At 41.5% G+C, this 17,894-nt stretch overlaps 1 protein-coding gene across 7 annotated transcripts in view; it reads right to left on the bottom strand.

The window, feature by feature from the left end:
- tanc1b (tetratricopeptide repeat, ankyrin repeat and coiled-coil containing 1b) overlaps positions 1-17,894 on the bottom strand; it is a 104,440-nt gene that overhangs the window by 57,634 nt on the left and 28,912 nt on the right. For all 7 annotated transcript variants that reach the window (XR_011178442.1, XM_069153711.1, XM_069153713.1 and 4 more), the window contains exons 3-4: positions 10,990-11,214; positions 1,005-1,109 (exon numbers count right to left, since the gene is read on the bottom strand). Coding sequence is in view for 6 of the 7 variants with exons in the window: in XM_069153711.1 (XP_069009812.1) it covers positions 1,005-1,109; positions 10,990-11,214 (330 nt within the window). In the remaining variant the exon portion in view is untranslated. The remainder of the gene's footprint in view (positions 1-1,004; positions 1,110-10,989; positions 11,215-17,894) is intronic.

Raw genomic sequence — 17,894 nt, 5'->3', positions numbered from 1 at the left:
TATTATGTGATGACTGTGGAAAATACAGTGGAGATTTGCATTTATAATTAAAGAAACTGTCTTGATGACTTATCCAACAGAATGCTGTATATTCAGCCCACATTCACAGTTCTGTTCAAGCATTCAAACCACGACTGTCAAAAGAATTTGAATATACGGTTCATATGAAATTGGCCAACAGTGGCAGTACACCCACTGCCATGAGATAACATTAATCTGGAGTCCGATATCTGCTGGTAGCCGCTTTGAGCTCTGTGCCAGCTGAATGTGTGACACACCCTCACGCCTTGGCATGTCACAGTAAACAGTAACTGGGCTGAGCTGCGTTACTACTGTCTACGTATGTGAGCTATGTTCAACCAGAGGACTCTTTCTGTATCGCCTTCTGCTAAAGATAACGCACCCTACAGCTCTAGTAAACCTATAGGAGGAATCTGAGCCTGCCCTGCTCAGCTGGAAATCAAAACAGAGCACTTAGAGGAACATTAGCCCTGCACGCACACACACACACACACACACACACACACACACACACACACACACACACACACACACACACACACACACACACACACACACACACAGAGAGAACAGGCAGCAGTAGCACAAGAGGAACACCTCACACAAATTTGGAAACACAAGAACACATACATTATAATATACATGTACAGTTCTTGAAAACTGAAAGGTCTCGTCCTCCTTAAATTCCCGTGAAACAAAGCCAGTGCTTCGGTTAAACAATAATCCCAACGCAGTGGAAAGATGACTCCTCTGTAATCTAAACACACAGTTTAGAATAAACAGGCACTATTGTGTGTTTGCATTAGGGGCTACATGAAGGAAGAGGACTCAAACGCACTGCTACTCTCACAGACTCACACAGGAACTGATGCTACGCTAAAACCATTACACTAAATTCCAAAATGTACATTTTTCACTCTTGAAGCAGTTTTTAAGTTTACACATTAAAACACAGGCAGACAAAAACGAAAAGTAAAACTCACCATTGCGGGAGGACTCCTTGTTATCAGCCACCTTCCTCAGCGCTGACACGATGGCATCAGAAGGGACACGAGGACTCTCCACATATTTGGGCTTCCTGATTGGACCTGCCAACACGAACAGAGAATATGAGCGAGAGAGAGTCAGACAGAGAGACACCAAAAGAAACGCAAAAGAGGAGAGAATGAGGGAAAGAACAGCGAGAGTTCTCACAGGATTAATATGTTCCAGATGGGACGAGAGATGAGAGGCAGTGGTGTCTTAGTTGGACAGGCTTGGCTGCACTCCGTAGCTCACATAAAAGTCCCTCACACTCTCAGACAGCTCCCTGCATTGATAGCAGCTCTGGTCTGTCTGACAAGCCCAGAATATTGTGTGCATGGCTGGAGACTCCCAGTAAAACACTGCAGGCCGGCGCTGGGAATGTAAACTACAGCAGGAAACCTCAACAATTAGCCTCTGCAGTGCTCAAACACACACATGCAAGCAAACAGACAGAAATGTTTTTTCTGTATGTTGATCTATCTGTGTTGCCCTTGCTGCAACAACAGTTGCATATTATGGATGTATGAAGGTCCAGGTGTCCTGGTGTAAGTCAGAGGATTTATCTGGGACAGTGGAACAGTCCTCTGAGGAGCAGCTTCGTCTTTAGTGAGGAGTCAACGATGGCTAGCTGCTCTGTTCCCTCTGCTCACACCGTGACTGTATCACAGCGTTACACACAATGCTTGCTCACTGTACCGAACGTTATGATAAACCACTTCTATACTCACCTGCATAAAGGCAATATATGCAGTATGTCTGTGTGCTCCTGGTGTCTATAATACACTGTAAAATGGTCTTTTAATCAGCCCTACAGGGACAGAGAATATGGTTGTTTTGTAGAGTAGTAGAAAAGGCCTACTAATCTTATATAACTGTTTATACACGTGTGAGATGCAGGAATGACACTAGTCTAAATACTAAGGCATGAAACAAAACACCTCCCAAGCAACTAGCTGTGTACATTTTTACATTCTCTACTTAGAGCCCACAATTTCCTGTGTAAAAAAGAAGTAAATTCCAGAGTCCAAACACAAGAGCAAAAATAAAAACGGTGGAAAATAATCTAGAAAGCAGGAGGTGACTATATAATTTAGATCCATAAATCCATAAAACATAACAACAGTGTGCCTCCCTTTGCACCACTCCAACCTTGACCTACTGCAACCCAATCCAAACCTCCCCCTCCTGTTATCAGATGACTGTATGTGTAACCTCAGTCATAACATAAAGAATAGCTAAACAGCCATTCCCTATTGACACATTCGGTAACCAGTCACTCCCAGCTCAAAGAATCCCTCTGAATCAGAAGCTTGACCACTGCTGCTTGATGCACAGTGCCATCTATGGATATGCAACTTGAAATGCAAAGTGAGGAACGGTGGCTTTGATACCTGAGAAGAGTGTTTGTCTCTGAAGACTGGTTGTTTATAACCAGAAGTCATGACATGAACCCAGTTAAAGACCTCGCAGTGAAAGCCCAAAGTCAGATGTAGATGTCCGTCTGTAGAGGAGCCTGAAGGTATGTGGCACAGCAATTAAAGGTGATGATAGTGTTGTTTGAAAGCACTATAATGTAAGAATTGGCTTCCCAACACATTAGGATGTTACAAACTATTTGATTTGTGTAGATTCATGGCTTTAAACATGAAGAGGACTCGTTCAGTGAAGCATCTGCAAATGCAGACAGACAAAGCCAAAGAGTGTCTTGAAAACCTCCATTCATCTGTGGATGGTCAGGCACAACCAATTACCCAGGAGTCACATGGCTCCAATTAAAGCGTGACTGCAGAGACAGAGAGGGCTGTATGTGAGACACACTTAGTTCAGGTAAATATCTTGGACGAAAAGCAAACTGCCTAATACGTTCCGTTGACTGTATTTCATGTAAAGACAACAGGGGGCATAGTTTGAGTAATCTAAACCATATGCTTAAGTTCAGATTCAGTTTACCCAAACTGCCAAGAGGAACACAGGATCCACACATGAAATAACAAACATGTGGATGGCTATCAGGGGTAATTTTAGGCCACATCTAAAGGCTGATAATAGAGGGAAGAGGCAAAAGGTCTTTCAGCAGGGATCTGATGTCTCTGAGCATCAGACAAGGCACAGAGGAGTTTCTTCTCCATTCAAAATCTCATCTCAGGATTTAACAGGGTGCCATTACTGCCTTGCCCTTCTAGATGGAAGCGCTGACGAATAAGCAATTGCAGTTTATAACAGGCATGAAAAGGTCACAGAAATGGAAGCGTCAGATATATGACCCTTGAAGGACAATGAGAGAAAGGTAGAAATGAGATGAGCTCTTACTTTCCATCACACCTTTTAAGTAAAATCCAGAATGTAAATCTATTCAAATGTATATGAATTAATACACAATTTAAAATAATTTGTGCAGGATAATCATCATAAATGTTAAGTTCACAAACTGTAATAAGGTACATTGAGGAAATGGTACTAAGAAAGAATGGGATGATTTTTCCAGGGAGAAACATCAGCCAACATCTGATCTCTGAGCCAGACACAACAAATTAAAATGCATCGAGGTTGAGAGTGGACAAAAGACAAGGCCGGGGGGGGGGGGGGGGGGGGGTCCTATCTTATCGATACAACTCGACAAAAGTTCAAGTAAATACATAAGGATGATTAATGACTCAATACTTTAATGATATTCTCATTGGTTCTTTTGTTTTTTTAAGAGAAAAAACACCACCACATGTACTTTATATAAATTAACAGCCTTGAGTAGCAAACTGCAGCAGAATTATTTTCTTTCACAGTGCAGTAGTTTACCTGCAGCCCCCTCATCACTAATGATTAATCCGCTCCTGCTCTGAGTGACATGAAACTGAAACTGTGAGTTTCTGACTGACAGCTCAGATGACACTGATCATTTCAGGCTGAATTGATGAACGCATCCATAACTAGCAGCTGGATCGTCCCTCCCTGGATCACTCTCTGGAAGTACTGCTGACCAGGACCAGCCCATACGCCTTCTCATTCCAAGATGTCATCTGGCCACAATATTTGTCCCTGGTCAGAGTCACTGAGGTCCATGCACATGTCCTTTTCTGCTTCATCCAAGACACTGACTACAAAAACGCTTTTCCCTTTAATTTGCCTCATCTGTGATTGGCCATATTTTGGCTGACCTGTGTACCTGATATGTATAAATAAAATATATCTTTACCTCGTGTAGCTTTATTGTTCAAAAATAATCTGAAATGAACATGTGTCACTGCAAAGCATAGACTATCTAACAAATACTAAGAAAAGAAAAGGGAGTGACAGGTAAGATAAGAGGCTACAGATTTAGATTACACAAAAAAAAATATATTTCAGGTTCACCTGATCATTCTAACACAGATTTAAAACAAAACTTGCAAACGACAACTCCACATTATTTTTGTTGAAAACTTCAGCTGCTCACCTTCAGTGGAAAGTAAATATGGAGTATGTGTAAATATGTATCTATGTAAATGCACCTTAAACACCAGAAGAAAAGGAGACAGATTGAGGAAGAAAAACAGAGAGCAGAAGGATCTCTGGGGTGAAGCCGTTGGGTGAGCTGTGACTGCGGAGGACTCACCGCTATTCACCGAGACTCAGGAATCCACAACCAGCGAGCCATCAGTCAGCGGGCGCACGCACACGGACATACACATACCGAGCAGTCCAATACCTCTCACCAACAACTTACAATGTCCAGGCGATGCCAGTGAAAGGGAGGACTGTTCATAGTTAGAAAGTGATCAAGGACCTTTCCCAGCATTCCTGGAGATGGACTCTTGACTTCTTCACATTTCAACTTATCAATGAGACAGTGTGTCCTCTTTGTGCAGCCAACGAGAATGAAAGCAGTCTCACAACAGCCGTCTTTATGCTCCAATTTGAGGTAATGAGTTCAACTCAAAAGTGAAAAATTATATATTCTGGTGAAAAAATGTCAGATGAGATTGGTATTGTGAATGCAACATAATAGACTTGGTTACCGGCGTCACTAACTATACGTCGTATGTATGTACCTGGTCTTTCCCCATCGTGGTCAGCTTGGCACAGCCTTATAGACATGGTGCTTTGTCAACTTTAAATACAAATGCAAATGTATGATTCATTCCGGATTCATAGCCTGACATAATACCACTTTCCACTGTGGTTAATGTGACTTCTGCACTGTTTCACAACGGCAGACTGTTTTTTTAAACACTACAAGTTTAACAGTTGTGAATATGTTTTAGTCTCCACTGTACACTTTGTCACACATTTCCAAAAAGTAACAAAAGAAAAACAGGCAATGAAAAGTAAACTAAGATTTTTGGCTCAACCATTTACAGTTTGGTACGATACACCACTGTATCACATGAGCATCCTAATTCTAGTGACTGACTGAGGAAGTGATGAGAGTTCAGTCAGCACTGCTCTCTGAGGCAGGAGGTGACGTGAGATTTGACTGCGGATAAAACAGGGGGACTGCATGCAATAAGCAACCAGAGCTGGAGTGTATTGAAGTGCAGTGAGGTGGAGGACTGCACAGTACTTTTCACAGGGTGCTCATCAGAGGAACGTTTCAAAGGGTCCCTGCAGCCCCACAAGGTCTTTTACAGCTCAGCTCTCAGAAAGGCATCAATATTCCCGAGGGCTGTCTGGTTACCGTCAAAAAACCCAGAGTTGACTTCAGGAGAGCTCACCTCAAAGAGGCTACAACTGGCTTTGAAGAGTGATTCTGCCCTCTTGACAGCACTACAAAATAAAGCGTGCTCACGTAGAAGATGAAGAATGATAAATCAACACTGGATACTTATCCTGCACTGTTTCCTATGTTATTTAATATTATTTGTGTTTAGTTTAAAATAATGGGGAAATTCATTACAGTTTCATATAGTTTAAGGTTCTTGACGTCACATGTGGAGCCCTGCGTGGTCAAGAACATGTGTACATGTGTTTCCTGCTTCAGCCCTTTATCAGCAGCCGGTCACTTAGGTCTTCATACCAGGGTTTACTGGCTGTCTCGCGCCATTGAATACAAATAAAAGGTAATTGTGACTTTTAAGTTGTGGCCTTGATGCCGTGGAAAACTATTCCTGTAGATGTATGATCTCTGTCCATGAAATTTAAAAAAAACAGCTGAAGCCTCATTTATTCACACTCGCCTTTGTCTTCCCTGCTCGGTCTCGTACTGGTAACTTTTGCATGCTTTAATTATTGTTTCGGCGGGTTTTTTTTTTCTTCCGTTTTTAGTCTTTTCCTTTTTTTTTGCAGATTTTCTAACAATATTTTCTTTTTGAATAGAATTTTAATCTTATTTGGCTTTGTGAAATATGCTCTGTAAAACATGTAATGTCAGATGAACTTTTCTATGCTCATAAAGATTTCGATCATTTTGAATTCCAAACAATAACCTTTTGTTAGAGGAGGTGCTTTTTGAGGTGATTAAAGCAGAAAATGTCCTTGAACTTGCACATGCTGCTAATGCCGTGAAAACATGCTAATCCATTGAGAAATCTTTAAGTGTTTTACCAAATGACTTTTAATGTCTGTGGTCTTTTAGATTTTTCTGGAGCAAAGGTCAATGATAGCTTTAGAATATTTTTTTGCAGCCTGTGTTAATATCCCCTGCAGCTAAAAGTTAACCTCTCTTCCAAAATCATGATCTCAAAGAACATGAGTCATTTTATAAAATGGCTTTGTTACGAACCAAAACAAACAAAAATACACGGTACAGTGGCTCAAACAGCTGCAGCGTTAAAGAGCAGATAAGCAGCAGATCCACACACCTTCGGAGGTGGCCTGAACAGATCAGATCTCAATGCTTCCTGAGTGTGTTTCCACCTGTACTTTTGCTGGCCACTTGTGGTCCAATCACGGCCAGGTCACATTTGTCCAGATTGAAGTAGCCAAATGGAAACAGGGTCAAGGAGGCCATGGCAGCAGACCACTGGCGCTGATAGTTATCACCTTACAGGCTTACTCACACACAAACACGGATCGGTCTGCCAAGCCAAAAGCTGTGAGATTGCTACAAGTGAGGGAGAGAAATGCTTGTTGAGAGTAACTCAGGTGGAGTGTAAGCAGGATTTTCCTCAGCTAAATCGTATCAGTAAAGTGACCTCCCTGCCTGAATCACAGAGAAAAACCATGTCAAAATACTGAAAGTGGTGATTTTCAGACCTGCTTGGCTGATTGACAAATTAATCATCCTCTGAACCCACAAAAGACAAAGCTCCCATCAAGGCAAAAAAACCTATTAACCTATTTTAATATACACAACAGCCTACCAGAGGCTGTACCCCCTGTGACCACACAGCATTAACAGCAATACAAATGATACACTGTCCATGAGCAAGAAATTATTATCAATTGCTGTTTTATGATCCCTTGCAGGATGGCATAGAAGCAGAGCAGGGGGTCGCTACAGAAAGGTCACTCATATGTCCAAACAATGGAAGCATCAGTATCACCTCTGCAGCTAACTCATTGTGAGGATAATCTAATCATCTTTATCTGATATACGGTTTAGCTCCATTATTGTTACAAACTGCTGCATATTCAACAGCAGCATGGAGACTTTCCCACAACTCACTAAGCAGTGCAACATTAGGGAGAGATGCTTAAATCCCACAGTAGCACAATAACCTTTTACAACCAGTGGAGGTCACTGTGGGGATACCCAGGAGACTTAAAAAAAGGGGAGCAACAAGGAGTTTCCAACTGTTGAGAAAGACATGAAAACCTCATTTACTGTCATTAACAGAGTTAAGAAAGAGGCTGGTGTTTTAGATGCATGATCTTTGACCTGCCACTGGGGTGGACCAGGAGAGGTGGGGGCAAGACAGGTACATTCATAGGGGTACATTGGGCCCAGGGGAGGCCCTTCAAGGGGCCTGTAAACACACAGTAAAGTCTGGGTGCTGTTCGACACATGTCAGGGTGCTGTGTTTCATGGTTAAGCTCTGGGCTTAGCTGATCAAAGCTGTGGCACTCAACGCCACCAGACTTTGTGGCTCAGGCATCCGTCACACTCCTAATTAACTCAATGTTTCTCTGTTGTCCCCTGTGAAGTTTTCATGAAAAGAACAACCACTACTAAGTTGGGGCCTTCCAAACTGCGATAGATTATCCAACGTGTCGGGAAATGAAGGCCAGCCACAAAATGCTCTCTGGATCTGTGAAACCACTTCCTCTCAAAGACATCGGTGATGGAGTGAGAGATCACACAGATGTGTGAAAGAATGCTCTGAGGGATGATAAATGAATGTGGGTCGAATGCCTTTAGGACACAACTAATCACCCTTTTTACAAATCAATCAACTGTTTTTCTCAGCTAATGTAAAGCGGATGTTTTGGACTTGGTTACGTAGGCAGGTATTATATCTTTTATCAACCCACACAATTCATGTCCAAAACATCTTTTCTTTTCTGTAACATGGATGGTCTCCACATGTGTGCGTAGGATGCAGAATTCTGCTGGCTATGAACCCGTGTGAACTTTAATGTTTGGGTTGAAGTGGCATCAGTGGTTCCAGATTTCCTGCTAGAAATCAAAGACAAATCAAAATCAAAAAAATAATGTCACTGACGATTTTGTTCCTAATGGAACATTTTATTATTATCATCAGTTAATCAGAGAATGATCTAAATTCCTACAAAAGTCCTACATTGCGTCTCACCTCTATGGTTCGGCAAGAAGAGAAGAGACGGCATTACACCATGTCGACTTCGTCGCAGAGTTGAGACATTTCCTGCAGCATGTGTTTATTAACTGGAGGTGTGAACTCTCCCCCGACGGCTTTTCACAGGTAGCTGCGAGGACAGCGGAGGAGAGCCCGCAGACCATCCCCCAACCAGCTCTCACCGGTGGTCCTCCATAACATCCTATCTTGTCAGTCCATTTTTTCCCCTCTTCCATGCCTTGGAGCCCCCCAGGAGGGAATATGCTTTTAATGAGTGTTCCCCTTCCGTTGTCTCCAGGGCCCGTTTCACCTTCACAAACTCAGCCGCCTCTCTCTCTTCATTTCTCCCTCCCTTCATGTCTGTAAATGTACTTTTCATCAGCACTTTATTTGATGGGTTTAAAATGGGCATTGCAAATCCTGTATCACCTAAGGTAATTGAACAGATTTAACTTGAGTGGCAGCTGAGCAAGCAAAACTCTAATTGGTGATTATAAACTGTATCTGGCTTTTTCTTTACCATTTGCCAACGAGAATTCAGTTTCCACTGAACGTTTGCATAATGTACTGCATCACAATTTCAGGCCTTAATGTCCAATAACAGCTTTTCAATTATGTGATTAAAATGGCACAAAATGCAAATACAAATCAGGTTACAAAAGGGAAAACACAACATTACAATCTGAACAAATGCAAATAAAGACAGCAACATCAACCAAAATCCTAAAACTGGAGTTAAACTACGAAATGACAATTTCTTAAGAGAGAAGTGAACTTGACAAGTGTGTATGAGGATGACTCCATACTATCCACTTCCCCTGAACACATCTTTAAATTAAACAGATCAAAGCTCTAACCAGTCTACACAACGGCTCGATAGCCCACAGATGAGTGCCACATGTGAGTGGAGCCACACTGACCACTTAAAGGATTTCACTCCTCTTTGCCAAGTCTCCAGAATACAAAGATTCAGGTTGAAACAAGTTCAGCTACAAAAGGTAGTCCTTGCTTTGAAGGCCCACACAGCTGCTGACTAACTTGTTCTCAACATGGTGGATAGAAGAAGTCTGGGAGGACTTAGATCCCGTGTAAACACACGCCTGTTACAGCCAGTAAAGTGTAAACACACTGCAGTTGCAGAGACTTCTTCATGTGCACAAGGTGATCACACACGGCTGAAGTGACAAAAACGATGGTCTGTAAGCAGACTGAGCTCACAGGGCAACTGTTGGGATCAATACTTTAGAACTCAGTATGACTTTTATTTTTCTAAAAAATGACAATTACTCAAAGCTGTTTGACATGTTTCAACAAGGAATAAGTTAAAAGTCGCGCCAGCAGTGTTTTAGGCTTGAGAGAAACTGTCGTTCCTGGAGGGCTGTCAGATGTTCAGCTGTTGTACAAAGTAACCTGAAGGCAGACAAGAGTGATCAGTCTGACAGGAGGCCCATTGAGACAAATGAAGCTTCCACTATGTGAATGAATTACTTTTCAAAGAATAGAAAGAACAGGAGTAGCTCCAATGCTTGCAGCACATTCAGCTTGTCTTGGTTAATACTGTACTTGGCATACGGTTTTGTTCTAAAGCTGAAAACACAGAGGAGCGGCAACGCGTCTTGTGCTGCGCGTCAACTGCCAACCAAGCACCAATAGGGCACGTAGCGCAGTAACGCGTGAAGACCACACACAGCAAGGAAAAAACGAAATGACAGATGAGTTGCTCATTGTCCTCGTAATAACAGCATTGTGGGTCATACAGCTCAGGATATTTCTCCACCTTGATAACTACTCTCTCCAAGTCACTTTGCGAGGCAGCAACAGAAAGAGGAAGAAAGTCAAGCTGCCACAGGAGCAGAGAAGAAGATGAACAGCTATGGGAGCTGCGACGCACAAAAATGCCTTTTCTACGGGGGAAAATAATTGTTTTTTTAGGTGCAGCAACGCTGGGAATAGGACAGTAGCGTGAAGTGTCACCGGGTCTCATCGTTGTACATAGAAAATAACAGGCATGGCTGTTTTGTACTTTGGAGTATAGGCCTAATGGCCACACAGCAGGGTGACTTGCAATGTCTCTTTAATATATGAAAGATTAGAAAAAAAATGGTAAACTAAATGTACAGTCATCAAGAAGCATAAAATACAAAAACCTTTGATATCTGGTAACAATGGAGTTGCTAATTCATTTAAAACAATATTCGTGAAGAAATTTAAATTCCTGAAGGAGGTTGAGGAGGAACAAAGTCAAGGAAGCATCAAATTTATCAAAGCGTACCTGGTGATCTCTTGTTTGGGCGTAAGGGCATCATGTAGGACTGCCGTGGCAGCAGAGGCGAGGAGGGGAGAGACATGGACACGCCCTTGGCAAGGCTTAACCTGAAAACCTCATCCTGTGGATTAGGGTGACCACTGCCGGGCCCCTGGGGGTGGGGGTGGGGGTGTGGGTGGGGGTTTCCCTCAGGTGGGAATCTTCTTTGGGCACTATGACTGTGAACGTCACCTGTTGAGGAGAACCACAAGTTTGTTACAGCTTTTACAAATAGCTCTGGCAAAACCTCACGCCATAATGCACAAGGAATCACATAACTATAACTATTTTATTCTGCATTGACCTTTATCAGCACAAAAACACCCAATTCATGAAGGTTTATGTTTTCTTTTACTGTGAAAATGCTTTTTAGATTTTTATGAGAGAAACATTAAAGGGCTGGAGGAAGTGAAGCTCTGTGGGCTGATGTACTAAATCACTAACTTGTGTTACATGAATGTACTGCCCACTCTTTAATGAGTGCAGAATACTGAATATGATTATGGAGGACTCAGCTCTGTGCTGTTTTAAGATTCACCTGTGGTTTGGTTGAACCAACTCCTGAGGAAAAAGTATCAGGCTGTTGAACACCCAGCTTTACAACCCAGTTGTTTACTTCATCTCTTTTTCTATTTTAAACTTGGCATGTAGTACACACTGTCTTGTGTGATATTAGTCAAGACCATAGGTTATCGTTGTAATATGAAAGTGAAAAACTGCAAAGACCTACAGTGGATTTAATACCGTTTTTTTCACATAACATCAAGAAATATGATTAATATCCAATAAATCAATGAGGTAAAACCGAGCTCTGAGATATGAATAGAAACATGCAGGCACAGATTACACAATAATTTGTGTGCACTTTTTAAAAAAAATCTTTTTAAATCCACATGATTATATTTTGCTGTTTTTTTCTTTTTATATTTCCTTGTTTGAAAGCCAAATAGGAAAAGCCCTTACATAACTTGTTTTGGACCAAAGCAACAGTCATTGTATTCCTGTATTACAATTTATCATAGGGCCTTTAAATTTAGCTTTATTGGGGGAATATAACAGATACCGTGTACGGTTTAACAACAGGGCAACAAATTGGGATTTCTTCAGGGGGTCAAGCTCTGAAAATCCCATGAATGACTTTTTTGAATCATCTTGAAACCCTGCGACCACAATGCGAACTGTGGAAGTGACTGATGTAGTATTTTGCTCGTAGTGGTCGCATTAAGTTCAGTAAAATTCATAGGGACAATCTAAGTGACAGATCTTGTGATTTACTTTACATTAAAAGCACCAGAATGCAAAAGCCTTTTGTTGAAACTTTAGATGAATAAAGATGACCTCGTAGCTGACTCAACTGAAATGATGTACGAACCATTTTCTTTTACAACAATCCTGACTCTGAATGCCAAGAATGTGAAACCTCAAGAGGAAACCTTGGCAGCATTTCTTGCTGCAGAAAACAGCTTGATTCTCACAGGATGGCATTTTGGAGTGAACATAAAACAGACACATCAGGTGAGAATGTTCAAACCCCAACTGTCAGCTGTTCAGAAGCAAAGCAAAAGTGGTGTTTTGATCTTAATGGTACAATTTTCAGTTCGTCAAATGAGATTTCACACAACAACAAAGAGTCTTTCACATTCATATAGTTTCAAGGTATTCAGCTAACTGTTATGCAACCATTTAACACAAGCAGGATGCTCCAGGCATGTAGAGAAAACAGCCAATCAAGCAGGGAGTTGCTCTTGAATCTACGGTTTTAAAGACTCAAATATTGTGAGCAAGACAGTTCAGACAACTTATAATGCTAAACTCACCAGACATACTCCACTCAGTGCACTAACATATAGTACCCAAAGAACTGTTTGCAATGGAGAAGTTTATTTAAGTTGTAAATTGCAGTAGTATAGGGTAGGAACATAGATCAAATGATAACTACTCTCTTGGCCACGACAGTCTGTTACAACATCCACATTACTAATTCTCCTGTCAGTCTGTCACTCCATTTCACCATCACTCATTAACAAGACTCTAAGATACACAAACTCCTTCATTTGGGGCAGCAACTCACCGTCAACTTGGAAGAACAGCAGAGAACCGTGGCCTGAAGACGTTGAGGTGCCGACTCTCTACTTAGCCGCTGCACCCTCAGCTGTAAACCCCCCCAGTGCACACTGAAGGTCAACGTCTAATGAAGCCAAAAGAACCACATCATCTGCAAAGAGCAGACATGCAGTTTGAGGTACCAAACCGGACCTACATATCTATGAAGATTACAACTGGAAATGTGTCAGGCCAAAAGCACAGACACAACAAGGCAAGACAAGGACTCGATCGCTCGTACGAGCAGCCCCGATACCCCACACTTCCCCTTCGTAAGACCCTTGAAGTAGACAGTCTATACAGCGTAGTCTGGATCTGACCTTTGACAATCGGTCATAGCCTTCTTGCCTGCACCCAGACATATCCCTTCCTCGGGAGGCTGAGCAGTGTGATACCTTCCAGTCCCCCTTTTTAAGAATGGGAACCACCAGTACCAGTCCGCATGCACTTTCCCCAACCTCCATGCAACATTGAAGAGGTGTTTCGACTGTGACATCCAAACAATGTCCAGAGCCTTGAGCATGTCAGGGCAAATCTCAACCATATTTCTCCCCGATCTTCAAACTTTGACTCATCCACAGAGGACAGTTTGGTTAAGTACTGAAGTTTTCTAAAGGGCTCTCTCCAGCCAACCAACAATATCCCAATTAAGTGTAGGAAGTTCTCCCCACTGAACACAGCCTGGGCCGAGCCCTGATTCTCCTTCCTCTTAAGATTCCCTTGGCTGCAAACAGGTCACACTAAGACTTCAAATACAAGTACATGTGAATGCATTGCTGCAATAATTCTGGCTCATAAAGGAAAAAAGGGAGAGTTGTTGGTGTTCATGAACTTAATTGAACACTATAGAATATCCTGCCAGAAAAGAACATGAGAGAAAAGTCTTTTAATAGGTCGCCAGGGATACAAACAAGGATGAGTAGTAGAGGTGGAAAAAGCAGAACAGACCAGGATCTGAGAAAAACAGAGCCATATAACGTGTAATGAAACCAGGGGTCATGGGCTTGTGAGCATTTCTCATCCCTCTGGGACACATTAGAAGGACATTAAGTTAGTGAAGCAAATAAGGTTGTGTCATTGACCACAAACTAGAGATAACATGTAACTGACTAACAACACCGGCTGCCTGTGCTTTGCTGGTATTTCAAGTATTTCATTAGAAAAAGGTGTTTTTTTAGAGGTGTCATTCATCTTCATCAGGATACCATTCATAACATTCCTCTGTCTATCTGTGCAGGGCTACAGCAGAATAATGATTAATCTAAAACTTGTGGTTTGTATATATTTAATATAATATTTATTTTGAAGATTACAAACAATATCAGTTGCATCTCTCTCCTTGCAAAGGAGCCAGTTGGCCAGTAATTCAGTGACAATCACTGTTTGTTCTCCCCTTAACTACAGTGACCGCCTACTGTCAGCTTAGTGTCTCTGACCTGAGGCTTTATCAGATTTGTAAAACTGAAAGGACAATATTTCAATGAGAAATCGTGGTAAGATTATAAGAAGGAAAAGATTCACTTTTCATAGTCTGTGCATTACTTATTTTATCATTAACAGGTGTTTGAAAAACCTCACAGTAAAACATACGAGTTGCTGTAAAAACAAAAGGAATCCTGTCAAATATACATTTTAATCAACATTGAAAGTCTCCGATAACAAAATCCAAAAAACGTTTCTCGTAGATTGTAAATTGCAAGGTCAGCCTTGAAGGTGAATCCTTTGAACTTCTACCACAGTAGATGTACCTAATAAACCATAATAGGTGTTCACAACAGCTCTGTCCCTTGTCATGGTAAGATTATGCCTGTACAAAACATTCACATTTCATGCTGTTGCTAATCTTGATTAAAGAAGAGGCGCCTACACTGTTTTGGTTCCCCATGTAAAAAGACTATAATGTAATGATAATCTCAAAGAATTACAAACAGAGAAACCTGTTAAAATAGCTGTGGTGATGTGAGATACAATCTAGTTGTCCAGTAAACTGCTGGTTTGAAATGTAGGACTGGATATTCCTCACATCAAAATACAGAAGTTTGTCTCCACATGTGTCAGAGCTAAAGAGTTACAAATGACTACTTTCTTATTCGTTTGCTCTCTAGATGTAAAAAGCAGGTTTAGCTTTACTAAAAAAAATGATCTTGAATGGAAAGACCATTGAAGCCATGGAGCAGGCAGGCAAACACCAAGGTAATCTATTCTGCAGAATCAAAGTTGCCCACTCATCATGGCCACAAATTAAAATGTATGAATTATCAACCTCAAGATAACATGTAATACCTAGTAATGCCGACCATACGTCAGCTAAATCTTAACTGCAGATGTGGTGAACCACAGTAACGACAATTAGCTTTGGTTCTGTTTTCAGGACTTCAGCAAATTAGCACTGACTCCGTTCTGCAGCCCGAGGTTTGTAGAAAACTCAAATGCAAGGAGCAAGCTACTATAAGCATCCTTCTTCTCTCTTCAGGAAAATGAGTGTTGTTTGGACCGCTGGGCTAATCAGAAACAGAGACCCATTTTCTGCACGCCTCTGCCTCACCAGAGGGGACACAAAGCTGTCCTGTGTTTTAAAAGGGCTCCTAAACAAAGAAGAATGCCAGACACAGGAAGCAGAAAGGTTGCAATGACACCTCTGCACGCCTGCAGACGTGGAAAAACCTGTGAGTGATCCAAGGGTCACTCACTGGAGGCCAGGACCTGTTGTCATCTTGACCTGAGTGGGACATGTACACTGACACGGACACCTCCAACGGTCCGTAGGGAAGTGTGTGTGTGCGATTGTCGGTTCGATATGAAAATAGAGATGATATGATGCAGGAAACCTAAGTCAATTTCTATTAGGAGTGAGCATTAAACACAAAACATATGACAAGTGTTCATCCTGACATTTCAAATGCTGATTCTAAATCAATACCTTATGTTTCCTGTGTGGTTGGGGGAGTTATTACTCGATGAATTACCCTGGTGAGCTAAGGGTTTCAGACCAAGAATCATTCGTTCATCATGACTGCAGGCCTATTTTGCATCCACCGATATCTTACGCTCATCATTTCCTCAAACCACTCAAGTCTAGACTCAAGTCTAACTCTAGAATAAAAGCATACAATTCATTTTAAATTCCTTTAAATGATACATAAACAGTATCATCATTAACACTATCTGTTCAAAACTATTTCTGTAAAGCCCCTATCTGAGGAATTTGGAGATTTTATTCATTTAATGTATTATAATTAAAAAAAAACTTCTGAAATGGCACCCTGCTGCATATTTAAACTTCACATCAGTTCCTGTGACAGCACTTTGATTTCCACCTGGTAAAATTGACATTTTATCAGGTGAAAAATACACTCCAGATTTTATAATGAAAGAAGTATTATTTGGGATTTTGCGTTGGGTCATGACAACTGCTGCAGTGCATCACACACACCGGTATGCAGGGGAAGCACTACTTGAACACAGGCTACACTGGTTAGAGAGTAAAAGCTGCCAGCGGACTGTTCACTTGCTGCAGTCGCAGCAGGTCATGGCCGATACAGGTTTCATCCGTCTTGCATGTTAAAGAGATTATGACAAAGTTGTAATTTTGGTAGCTGGTTCTGAAAACAAGAGGCGCCACATAAAAGCTTGTCATCCAAGTGCTGGTGAATAGGCAGCAGTGTGTCATGGTGACTGCGCTGCCATCTGACCGATACTATATTACACAGAGGGACACAAGGACAGAAACTCGCCAGTTCTATTTCAGTCACTTTCCAAAACCCTGGTCGGGGCAAGGCCTGCAATTTCAGCCCCTGCTGTGGTTGAGGAAATCAGCCCTTTCTAATTATACAGCGCTGCCCCAGGATGATGTCAAAATGATTACAGTCCCTTACATGCTCTTTCTTCCCCATCAAAGTGAAGGTCCAGAGCCCACGAGGACATGCCCAACCCATAAAAAAAAGTTCAATATTATTTCAAGACATTGATTTAGAAAAATACACATTAAAGTACAAATCAATTATTTGAGCAGGTCAGTGAGTCAATCTTAAATGCTTATTCCAACCAATGGTCTGACTCACTCTTTCCTACATTTGATGTGATGCCATAAAGATAGAAAAAGTGTACTTTTCATTAAAACTTCATAAAAAGGGAAATATAAAACCTCAAATGAATGACTGCTGATGACAGAGAGATCTTCATCGTTTAAAACTGTGCAAACTAATTAACTTCACTCTCCCATGCTGCTGTTGCAGTCTCTTCATAATATGTGGAATATTAGAGTCCTGTACAACCTTCAACTGAGGCCAGTTGCCAAAGTGATGCTCCGTATCAAATAAAAATCAACCACAATGAATTAAGACTGATTTAATTTTTCATGCGTGGTTTAAGGGACCTTTTTATTCCAGCTAGCATCGTAGGCCCAGTTCACAAAGGTGACTCCTTTGAAACGTCTTTCATGGGTATAAATCTGGATAGTGTCTTTCTCCTCTCAAGTAAATCCGTGCGATGGCATGTGATCTGTCACTCCTGGTGAGGGAATGCAATGCCCCCCCTGAAAGATACAGACCCTCTCCATTGTCCAGCAGAGGCACACTGCATGGGTTTATGCCAGGCAACAAATGGGAAGTGTACAAAAAAACAAATACACTTTATAATACGGCAGCTTTTCCATTAATACGTGTGCGGCCCATATCAACTTTTCAGCAATAAGAATTGTGTCCACAGCATGAGGTGTTCAAAACTTGCCATCATATCTTTTATAAGACATACAACTGATGAATGTCCAA

This window comes from Embiotoca jacksoni, unplaced genomic scaffold, assembly GCF_022577435.1.
Source record: "Embiotoca jacksoni isolate LCO1_2020_lvr unplaced genomic scaffold, fEmbJac1.0.p SCAF_2, whole genome shotgun sequence".
Lineage (NCBI taxonomy): Eukaryota > Metazoa > Chordata > Actinopteri > Embiotocidae > Embiotoca > Embiotoca jacksoni.
This window is presented reverse-complemented; position numbering and strand designations above follow the sequence as displayed.